Here is a 12,487-nt window from a genome sequence, read left to right as displayed (position 1 = left end):
CAAGTAATACTTTATCTTTGGCAAATGATGGCAGAACTTTGACCTTTTCCAAAGTGCTTTGGTGGTTTCCACATTGATAGCAGCTCATGCTGTTGACTTTTAATCTGCTAGAATGATTGTGTGAACCTCTGGCTTCACACAAATCAATTAGTAAAAAAAAAAGGGGGGGGGGGGTTGATCTGTAATCATAACAAGCATAAAATCTTCAGTAACCACCTCTTTGAAGGAAACAGCAAAAGCTAAATAAGTTAGAAGTAAAATTTCTGGTCTATTTTAGAACATTTCAAATGATACAAACAGGGTGTCATCATTTAGAACTGGAAAGTATGAGGGAGTTGACCTTAAAAATTAGATGATTTTCTGATCTTTTCAATGAAGCATTTTAATTCTTTTTTTTTTTTTCAAAATAACACTTTCTAAATTTGCTATCAATTAAAATAATAAGTAATATTCGGTGAGATGCAATAATAAACATATGAGAACTCAACAGCATTGAAATTCTTATTTGTTTGTAAAATAACAACATAACCCTAAGTGCATCTCAGCTGGGAGTGAGACACTTGACTCTCTAGGTTTACATGTAATTCACAGATTTGAATCTTCTCTGCCAAAGATATGCATATGCCACTCTCATTTTAAAAATAGTTTTGTAAACTAAAGGAAAAGGAAATAGTCTTACATAAATAAGAAGTTCCAGCATCTTTATATGACAAAAATTGATAAAGTGTATATGGTTGTTATACTTTTAGCAAATCTGAGAGCAAACTCGAACTTGGCCTTGGGTCAGCCACAGACCATGGTCATTGTAAATTTAATGATGAGTCTTGGTCTAGAATATATGGTAACGGAATATCATTTGACAGCTTTTTTTAGAAGTCATCATTTCCCTCAACTCTCGGCTCTGTACTTCCTCCTTCTTGAGTCTGACTCCATTAACCTCTTCCTTCTGCCTTGTGAAAGATGGCACATATAGCCTACATTTCAAAACCAAGACCGAAAAGCACATTGTTCTGTTATTTCCTTCTTCCCTTGAGCTCTGGCTTCCTATCACATCCTAAGAAATTACACCCCCTTGTTTCTATTACTTCATCTGAAATCATTTCTTTCCCTTTTTGATTTTGTCTTCCTGCCTCCAAATTATGCCCAAATCCTGCAGCAACCTTTCTATTCTTTTCTCTCTTCATTTAATCTCACTGGAGAACAAATCTGTTTTGTCTGTCATCTCTATAGCCATGATCAAATCCACATGAGCTGTGACTTTTGGAGTACAGAATGATCTTCATATCAAACCATATGTAAAATCTTTCTTTCATGTCCTAACTTATGTATTTCTATTAAGAATTCATAGACATCTTGCATTTTTTTATTTCCTCTCTCCTAATCCAGCCCCCTTTTCCAAACTCCCATTATATTCCATTATCCATTGATGTTTTCTGTGTACCACTCCATGCCAGACCAGAATGCTTTGGCTATATAATGTGCAGATTATGCAAACTCATTTCTGAAAAGGAATCTTAAATTCTTGAAAGTGGTCATGGCCTACATAGTTTCCTTTTGTTTTGCTGGTTTAGGTCTCCATATTTTTCAGCCCTTTCTATTGTGGAAGCATAGCATGCAAGGCTGTGTGTGTGTGTGTGTGTGTGTGTATCTTTAGATTGCCTACATCTGGCACTGACTCCCTTTCCTAGGGGCTAGATAAGTTGGCAAGTTGATTCAACAAATTTTGTGCCTGTAATAAGAGGGAAATAATTTTATCTCCTCCTAGAAATTTGTGAAGATTAAAGAAGTTGGTATATAGGCACTCTTAGTAAGCACCACATGAAACCCAGCCACTTGATGCTCTCAATCTTGAGTGTAGGTTTTGTTATAGCTTACCCTTAGTAAGAAGCATTTAGCAACTACTACTTCATTTTAAAACATCAGTTAAAATATTCTTTGGTCTGTGGGTCAAAACTTCCTAAACTTAAGCCTATGTTGTTTTGCTAATCATTCCTCTTGTCACTCCATCATTCCTGGCACATTCCCCACCTCTTCTTTCCCTTTGGGCTGTTGTCCATTAGACTTCCAAAATTCATACTTCAAAACCCAACTGAAGTTCCACCTTCTTCCTGAAATATTTTGGATGTTCTGAGATATTTCTTTATAAACAGCATCTACTTTTCCATATTACACACCTACAATTCAACTCTAGATTCTCACATCTATTTTTTATGACACAATTTCCCCCAGTTGCAACTTACACTGTTGAGGTAAAAATTTATTTTTTTCTCTTAGTCACTTTATAAAAAGTACTTTTTGACATCTGTTATCTTTTATTTTCTCATGATTATTATGAGCCTATGGATAAATATTAAAGAGTTGGCTGAAAATATATGCTGGAATTCACATGTCAACCAGGAGAGAATGGGTATACACTTTGTTGCATGAAGCAGAAAATAAATTAGAGGATCAATGTCCAGCTATTTATGATCTAAAATGTGTCTGGAAAAAGAGTCTAAAAGCCTGTACACTGGGAAATGATTGTGACTTTTCCATTTAGAAGACTTTTGCAAAAGAAATTATAGTTTGTGCTAACATAGACATTGATCCTGTCCTGTCAATGGAGAAAGGCCAAGTGAGAAGCACAGTTCACAGAGGGGGAAGGTGTCAGAACAATGGCAATGCCACCTTGCATTAATGGACAAGTTGTGCTTCATCATCACCTGTCTGTCCTTCATAGCCCACAGCAAAACATTGTCAGGAGAACTGGAGATTCAAAGGCCAGAGATATGATTCAACTCAATCAGTGCATGAGGCTGAAGATCTACAATATATCAGCAACAGAGGAGCTGGAAATTCTTATACTATTATTGAATAAATGTAGGATTCAAATATAGGCATTAATACTGTAAAAAACCCCCATGCAATGAATCTTTTAAAAATCACAGAAAATATATATGATAAAACCAGGCATGGATTACAAGTTTTTTTGCCCACAAATAAACTTTTTTAAAAATTCCATTTCCCATGAACTTTTTGCAGTCCTCACATATTTTATACTAAGACAATAGCTATAAACATTCAGTGAGAAGATTTCCTTTAACTTAAAAACCTTTAGCATTTTTAGCTAAAGAAAAATCAAAACATAGTAACACCTTGTCATGAGTAACGAGATTTGAAATTAATTCTTCATATTACTTTGTCAGTTAAGTCCATGATTCCATGAAGTAAAATGGTGTTTATATTCCTAGTAAGATGATGATGTCAGACATGGATGAATGGAGGAGAGACACAAAATTCTGGACAGTAACAGAAATTTCAGTATGAACTGGTTGGTCTACCACAGTTTTTGGTTCAATTCTTATTGTTTTCCATTGTGTACTACATTAACTCTGTCCAGGTCCTTGAAACCCTGACCAGGCTGTGTTTAATTTGGCCAGCATTGTGTTTTAAAAGATGGACATATATGCTTTTGGGCAGGACACAAACTCTCAAGTTCACAACTGTGTGCTTCATTTTATCTTTTACTTGGCAGCTTAATTTTTGTAACCCTGCCATTGAATATGCCATCCCACTTCAGGATTTCAGCAGGCATGCCTCCCCTCACTATCTTCTTTCTATTGAATGTCCTGGTAAGTGAGTGTGAGGCTAATGAGAATGAACTTGGCTGAGACATAATTCTATAGTGTCTATCAAATTGGTCTAATTTTTGTTAAAACTACAGTCAACTTGTTGAGATATGCTGAGATATATCTCACCTAATATATTTCAAAAAGTATTTTCTGAGAGTAAAATATAAAACTTTATAATTAGAAAGTATCTGTGAGATAACCATCTTTACACATATTAGAGATACTACATTACTATAAAATGTAGCAGTTTACCAAACTTATTTATCAGTTTATCAAATGTTTGAGCTCCAATATTAAAGTGTTTAATATATCCATGATTTTACTGTTATCAATAGGAATCAAAATTCAACTACTTTATATCCACTTAGCAAATACCCTTATTATTTTTCATTCAAAAGCACATCAACATATTCTTTGAACATAATTGAAAATAATATTTCTACTAATCTTCAGATCTGTGAATAGCTTTTATCTGAATTTGGATGTGTGTAAGATGGGAATGTATTCATGTTATGTACACATTACACTTGCAATGTTTTGCACAGGGACACTTCTCTGTCATGTCCAGTTTCAGTGATCCGTGATTACCCTTATGTTAAAGAAACAGAATTACTGGTTACCATGGATTATGTAAGTCCCCATAGCCAAAAAAGAGAAGAAATACGTAGTATGATAAGAAATACTGTTTGGATTACTCGTACCTTTTTAATTGTCTTCTCAATCAGTATGTCTCCAACTGGCATTAGAATACCTCCAAACACAGCCAGCACCGCACCAATCACGGCCCCCGCGATAAGACCACAGTTCCGGTCGCAGCCCATTTTCTTTTGTGGGAAACGAATGAAGGTTATGCACCTGCTTCTTCCAAACTCCCAGGTACGATTCAGGTGTTTTCTACCAAGTCTGGTTCTGTCATTAGGAAAAGATCATAAAACAGAAGCATAAATATCAGCACAAAAAGTTCAAAGTACAAAGACAACATGCAACTGAAACATAGTTTTTCCAGTTCTAAATGGACTAATTCTTTAGCTCTACCAAACTCACTTTCTGGCTGCTGCTTCTCTTTATTGCTCCTAAACTACCACAGTGCCAGAAACCATACTGTATATTGTGTTTCTTCAAAATCCTCCTCTGAATTTTATTCCCCTGGATGATTAACACATTGAAACCTTATCAGAGGAGAGCCATGCTCTTGTACTCTCACCCTCAGCCACTATCTTCCAGCCTGGGATGATCAGTTGCATCCTTGCCCTCTATCTGGCTTCTCCACCCAAACATAACCATCTCCACCCCACCTGCAGTTCTCCTGTAAACTGGACACCGTCTCCAACTTCCAAGCAAGGAGGGTGGCATGATTGGGGTTTTGCTTGTTTCTTTTTCATATTTTACTATACCTTATTCACGATTAAACAGGATTTTACAGGAAATAATCTGAGGAACTTCAGAAAGAATCAGTTCTTCCAATCATTTGTAAGCTATTAAAACAAAAGTATGGGTAAACAGATAAAATATTTTTTAAGAAAATATTGTCAGAAAATTAACAGTTGAATATACTCAAATGCAATCATAAGGATAACCATTTAAAAAATATCTTTCATGAATACTGAGTTCATGTCTAAACTGTATGATATTTCATTTTATATACAATTATAACATAAAACTTGGACTAAAACAATGTATGGAATGGATGGATACTGTTGTAGTAAGATTAATATTCTTCAAAGCACATTCATTTGAATTATTTTGGTTGTGATGGGATTTTTCCCATAATGAAATTTACCTGTCATTGAGACACAGTAAGAATGTGCTTTGAAGCTTATAAAGAAATAGTGTCAGGATGGAAGTACTTAAGGCATCCACGTCCCATATCAGAATACCTGGACCATATATCCAGCTCTGGTTCCTGACTTTAGCTCCTGGAGTACTGATGATGGCTCAAGTAATTGGATCTCTGCCACCAACATAAAAGATTGAGTTCTCAAGTCCCAGCTTCAACCTAGCCCAGTCCCTGCCATTGCAGGCATTTGGGAGGGACACAGAAGATGGGAGCATATCTCTCTCTGTCCCTCTCTTTCATTAACTAACTAATTTTGAAAACAGTCTATTTCATGACCAAGGAAAACACAGGTATTAGCAGTACAAAAGCTATAGCTCAAAAAGAGGTGCACACAGAATATAATTGCCAATAATTTTTAAAAAATTATTTTCATTCTATTTAAAAGGCAGAGATAGAGAAAGAGGGACAGAGAAGATCTTCCATCTTTTGGTTCCCTCCCCAAATGCCTACAACAGCTGGGGCTAAGCTACATCAATTTCAGGGGACTGGAATTCTATCCTGTCTCCCATGTGGGCAGCAGGAGCACAAGTAGTTGAACTAAAACCTGCTGCCTCCCCAGGTGTGCATTAGCAGGAAGCTGGAATTGGGAGAAGAGCTTGAATTTGAACCTGGGTGCTTGGATATGCCCTGCAGGCATCACAAGTGGTGCCATAACTGCTGCCCCATTACCAATGATTGTAGGAAAATCCATATTTTCTTATGATCTCAGCTTCCCCCCCAAACCCCACCTCCTTTTTTGCCATAGAAGTATTACTCTCTCTGCCAGTATGCATTTTCACTTGAGAAAACTTTCAGGTTCTCAGAACTATTACGTGCATAGCTAAGAAAACAATGGTGAAAGATAACTGCTACAAAATTTATTTACTATTTTTATCCTTTAGGACTTCTGTTTCCTGAGGATTCTGTCACTGTTTATCATGGTACCCCATCAACTCAGTCTCACTGAGGTCATTACTGGCACATGTTTTCACCAATGTAAAAGGAATGCACACAAGTATATACAATTGGTTTATTTTTCCTGTGAACTTTTATGTCTCCCTGAGCATGGGACACTGGCTTTTTATTAATCATTTGGGGTGGAGCAGAAATAACAGCTTCCTTACCCTTTGAACACATGTACTGTGCCACCTCCTGTGGCTTTAGCAAGTATTGCCATCATGCAATGGGGTAAGTTGTTTAAGATTGATAATAATAAATACTGAATATTATCAAATAATGCATTTCCTTTGCAAAGTATAATTATATAGTGCCTTAAACACTTTTTAAAAATTTATTTAATTTGAAAGGCAAGGTGTGTGTGTGTGTGTGTGTGTGTGTGTGTGAGAGAGAGAGAGAGAGAGAGGGAGAGAGAGAGAGAGAGAGACTCTTCTATCTGCAGGTTCTCTCCCCTAGTGGCCCCAATGGCTGGGGCTAGATATGGCCAAAGCCAGGAACCTGGAACTCCATCCTGGTCTCCCACATGGTGGTAGGGACAAAAGTCATTTCACCATCTTCCAGTGTCTTCCCAGGTGTATTAGCAGGGAGTTATATTGGAAGTGCTGCAGCCAGTACCAGAATTGGCATTCCAGTCTCAAGTGCTGGTGTTGTAAGTAGCAGCTTAACCACACCAGCCTGCTTAAATTTTTCTTGAAACAATCATTTAAGCAACCATAGTAATTGTTAAATAGCGAATGTCACCCTGGGGTTGTGTGTGCTGGAAACCAACAATCTATCTTGAAGTTATACTTAAGGAAGTAATAAAAATACATCTCTGCAAACTGGTGTAATGGAGGTTAGAAGACTGAAGATTAAACCAAAGATGGATGTACCATTCTCGTGCCAGGTGAGAGTGAGCTAGCCAATTAATCTGTTTGCCCCTCAGAGTCCCCCAGTGTAGAGTGAAATGTGAAGAGGAGATTAGAAGTTTTAAGACAAGCAGCTGAGCCAGTGCATCACCTCCATATGTCATGAGGGCTGCCGTCTCTAGACACACAGACTAAGTATGTGGGCTTTTATGCACTCTGAGCCCAGACATACTGAACAGTGGACAGGCCAGTGTAGTGCCTATACTCCGCCTGCTTTAAACTTAAAACTGAAGTGAGACAGTGTACACATCCCACTGCTATTAAGCCAAATTCATTAGAAAACAGAAGTATGAAATAATGTATTCTGTTGAATCATGCTTAGACAGATTACTTATATAACATTAGACTGGGTGGTATATGAGCAAAAGTATTAATCTTTAATTATTTCATTCATATACTCAATTTGAGAGAGAAAGAGAGAGAGAGAACTTATCTACTTCTTGAAGTTTCAACTAACGAACTTTTACTACCTTGCTGTAAATTTCTACTTTTCCCCTAAGTGTAGGACAGTTATTTGACATTCCTTGGGTTCATTTATTATTCTTCAGTGAGTGCCTTGAAATCATGAGTAATGAGATATTGCTATTATAATCATACTTTATCCTTATGCTGCCTAATACAAAATTATAATTAGTTTAAAATTTACCAGAGGCAAAGGAGGACCAAACACATGGAGGACAGGCACTGAGCATTGAAAGAAAAGTTCAGGTTACACAGAATATTCTATTAACACCTCTCCACTCTTATTTATTGTCAGAGAAAAGGTATAGTTTCTCTCTACCATTTCATCAAATGTGGCTATTTATAGCATGCAAAGTTTGGGTATTGCATACTTGGGTTTTTTAATGGATAGCTTCATAAATATTAAGTAATTAATTTCACTTGCTAAACCTGAATTCAATTTTATTTTTTACTGGTTATTTGCCTTTTAAGAAATAAACAAAACTTTGATATGTCATAATTTATTTCTTGCTTAGAGTTCTTAAATTTGGACAGCAAATAGTTTCAGAAAATTCTTGAGACTTATATAAAGAAAGAAGAGGGTCCCGGAGCTGTGTCAGGGCAGGTAAAGTTGCCACCTGCAGTGCTGGCATTCCATATGGATGTTGGTTCGAGTCCTAGATGCTTCACTTTCAATCCAGCTCCCTGCAAAAGCCCCTGAGAAAGCAGAAGATGGCCCAAGTCCTTGGATCCCTACACCAACATGGGAGACCTAGAAGAAGCTCTTGGCTCCTTGCTTTGGATGGGCCCTGCTCTGGCCATTGCAGCCATTTGGGGAGTGAACTAAAGGATGGAAGACCGATCTCTCTCTCTCTCTCTCTTTCTCTCTCTTTCTGCCTTTCAAATAAATAAATAAATTTTTAAAAAGGAAAGAAAGGAAAATAAATGGCAGAATACAAGATGTTACTAGTCACATACTTTTCCTGATTCTCAAGGTGAATAAGAGTTGCTGATTCATAGATTATAAATCCTATTCCTTTTTAGAACTCACAAGTAGACTATTCCCTTGGGCTGTTTTTGAAAGGAGGGATAAAAGGAACTTCTTTCTCTTTTTTCTGATGTCAAATTAATGGAGTGTTTTTATAATGAACTTTTAAGCAACATAACCTTCCAATATTTTGGGGATTCAAGAACTGAACTTATTGCAAAACTTGTAGTAGACTGAACTATAAGAGGCTTCTCTAAAAAATGGACTAGAGGGGCGGGTGCTGTGGCGTAGCAGGTTAAGTCTCTGCCTGCAATGCTGGCATCCCACGTGAGTGCTGGTTCAAGTCCCAGCTGCTCCACTTTTGATCCAGCTATATGCTATGGCCTGGGAGAGCAGTGGAAGATGGCCCAAGTCCTTAGGCCTCTGTACCCACATGGGAGACCTGGAAGAAGCTCGTGGCTCTTGGCTTCCAATTGGCACAGCTCTGGCTGTTGTGGCCAGTTGGGGAGTGAATCATTGGATGGAAGACTTCTCTCTCTCTCTCTCTGCCTCTCCTTCTCTCTGTGTTTAACTCCAACTTTCAAGCAAATAAATAAATCTTAAAAAAAAAAAAAGACTGGAACATGAGAGCAAATCCACAGAGAATCTATAATTATTCCCATGTGTGAACAAAGCTGTGTTCCCTGGGAAACTCCACCCAGAGGTAACTTTTCTGGGATATGAACTATGAAATTGGAAATAGTTTCAGATTTCCAGGGTTTTTGTACCACCAATGAGTCCCAGTACCCACATGACATTTTCCTGATGATCATTGGATACCTAAAATTTCCTGTTCTTTCCATTAACCTTCCTTCCACTTTTTCTTAGGATAGGAAACTAGATCACACACTTGTGATTCTATTAAGTACATGCAGTCATTTTTTTAATACACAGACTCTTCCTCATCAAAGAAATGCAACATTTGCCCACTAAATCCAATTTGTAGAATCACTGGGGATGATTAATCCAGCAATAGGTTGAAAAAAGTATGAAATCTAGTTTCCTTCCAAAATTAACACAATGTCTTTCCAGATTTTTACCCTATGCAAACCATGCCATGGTTCCCTAGAAATATATGAGATAACAGATCGAAATCCAATCTCATAGAAATAGGTGCAAGCCAATCTTTTAAAATTGGTTCTGTTTCATCATTGGAAACAGAAGGCCATTAGATCCACCTTCATGAAGTACTATTCAAATATAGAAATCTCCTTTTAAATTTGATGCACAAAAACTATTGAAAGCTTTACTTAATATATGCTAAATTGATCTTCTGTATATAAAGAAAATTGAAAATGAATCTTGATGTGAAGGGAAGGGGAGAAGGAGTGGGAGAGGGAAGGGTTGCAGGTGGGAGGGAAGTTATGGGGGGGAAGCCATTGTAATCCATAAGCTGTACTTTGGAAATTTATATTCATTAAATAAAAGTAAAAAAAATAAAAATAAATTTGATGCACAATACTCAAGAGCAAAGGAAAGCTAACTGGTATAAGAAGAGGATAGGTAGGTGGTGCTGTAGCATAGTAGGCTAAGCCTCCCCCTGCAGCACCAGCATCCCTAAAGGGAGCTTGTTTAAGCCCTGGCTGCTCCACTTCTGATCCAGCTCTCTGCTTACTGCCTGGGAATGCAGCAGAAAATAGGTCAAGTGCTTGGGCCCTTGCACCCATATCAGAGACCCGGAAGAAGCTCAGGGCTGCTGGCTCTGGGTCAGGCCAGCTCCAGTCATTGCAGCCATTTTGGGATTGAGCCAGTGGATGAAGACCTTCCTCTGTGTCTCTCAGTCTCTCTGTCTATAACTCTACCTCACAAGTAAATACATAAAATATTTTTTAAAAAAAGAAAAATCGGGCAGGAATTGCACCCATTCAAACTTTCAGTCACACTGTACTTGGGCTCTGAGTTACTGAATAAAACCCAATGCCTCTAGCCAAAAAATAAATAGGAGAATTAGAAGATGACCAACATCTTCTGGTATAGAAGTTACCATAATCTTTTGACTTTCTTGTATGTGCCTTTTCATACTATCAAAATATATGCAGGTAAAAATATACAATATAAATATTCTCTGAATAGATACTTGTCATATAAAACAATACTACACCCAGCTAAATCGTATAACTCAAATATCACAATAATAATCATACATATAAATGTATTGGGCTTCACATATTATACTCAGGTTCCTTCTAAAATGAATTCTTCTATTAGAGGCATATGAACTAGGGATTACTACAAGTTTGAAATGCCTCTTATAGAGTAATAGTAACTTAAACAGGTTTGCCTAGAAAAACTCAATCTCAAAACTTATATGTTTTTTTCACACCCAAAATTCTAGTATAAACAGAAAGATACTAATAAGCTTACAGGGGTTAGGATTGTGGGTCTGAAGTTGAGAGCTGAAGTTGAGAGCTAAATTTGAAGCTCTTAGAGTTTGTCATTCAATTTTCTCATAAACGAGTTTTTGTACACCAAATAAGATTAAAAGTATTAAATAAAATTAAATGTAATAATGTATAAAATTTTCATGGTGAATGTTATTTTGAAATGTCATTTTAAGCAACTATAACATAACAAGGTTACTTCATATTGCCCAGGTTGTTTCAGAATTATAATAAATGTATACATGTTATACAAATAGTAATGATTATTTTAAACTTATAACAAAATTTGATTACATATACATTTATACACATATGTATATGATGAAAATACCATGCAAATGGAAAGGAAGCTGAAAACAATGTTACTTGAAATTTTTAGCAAAATCTTGTGCTAGTGAACTAAAACATGATTAAATCAGAAAATAATTACAGAATTGCTTCCTTCAGCAGACAAAAGAAAACACAAACATAGCAAATATATTTGGGTAAAGTTGGCTAAAACTTTCATAAAATAAAGGCAGTAATGTTACTTATTAGATAAGTTCCAAAGCTTTCAGTACACTCTGTACAAGTACCTCTCCAACTGTAATTATAATAGTCCTCCCAGGCTAAGCTGTTATCTGATAGTTTTGTATTTGGTTCATTTTTCTGGTTTACTAATAACTTTAGTATATAAAAAGATTTCTACATTTTTCCTCTTAATGAATGTCAAAGAATGACTAGATTCTTTATATAACAAAACTTTTTAGATATTTCATTTCAGCATTGCTTTCTTTCCACTTCAACAGACATCACTGACTTAAAACCAAATGGGAAAAGACTGCAAATCTTTACAAAAATTTTATCAATGTTTCATGATAACTGCAGACACTGTTTGAAATTTAAAATACAGAATTTATGCCATTTACAGTTATTTAGAAATTTACTTGGATGAGCGAGCCTCTTAATTTCTCCAGAATGCTTTGTCCCTTATTCAAATTCTATATCATGTAAGAAAACAGTGCACTAAATTGCCAAAAACATTTATTTTAGTTATTTTTCTAGTAAATTGTAAGCTAATTTATACTAATTAATGTCAATATTTAAAATTTAAATTCCTGGGAAAAATTATTGCATCTTTATTAATGAAAAATGCTTAATAATCACATATCCAAGATACATACTGAATTTAATCATGTAGACAAATTCAGTTTCCAAAAGGAACTGTGAAATTTAGCCTGGAAACTAAGCAAACTAATGATTCTGCAAATTAATAATCAGTTAAAAATTGCATACTACAGAGCATTCTGACCGGAGTAACAAGACATTTATGTAAATAAATCCCATTATATTTAGTATTATTTTTG

The 12,487-nt window shown here is 36.1% G+C and overlaps 1 protein-coding gene across 13 annotated transcripts in view; it reads right to left on the bottom strand.

Moving 5' to 3' along the window:
- CD36 (CD36 molecule (CD36 blood group)) overlaps positions 1 to 12,487 on the bottom strand; it is a 206,392-nt gene that overhangs the window by 29,169 nt on the left and 164,736 nt on the right. For all 13 annotated transcript variants that reach the window (XR_011387411.1, XM_070071236.1, XM_070071240.1 and 10 more), the window contains exons 2-3: positions 5,006 to 5,086; positions 4,313 to 4,520 (exon numbers count right to left, since the gene is read on the bottom strand). Coding sequence is in view for 12 of the 13 variants with exons in the window: in XM_070071236.1 (XP_069927337.1) it covers positions 4,313 to 4,432 (120 nt within the window). In the remaining variant the exon portion in view is untranslated. The remainder of the gene's footprint in view (positions 1 to 4,312; positions 4,521 to 5,005; positions 5,087 to 12,487) is intronic.

Source organism: Oryctolagus cuniculus, chromosome 3 (genome assembly GCF_964237555.1).
Source record: "Oryctolagus cuniculus chromosome 3, mOryCun1.1, whole genome shotgun sequence".
Taxonomy (NCBI): domain Eukaryota; kingdom Metazoa; phylum Chordata; class Mammalia; order Lagomorpha; family Leporidae; genus Oryctolagus; species Oryctolagus cuniculus.
This window is presented reverse-complemented; position numbering and strand designations above follow the sequence as displayed.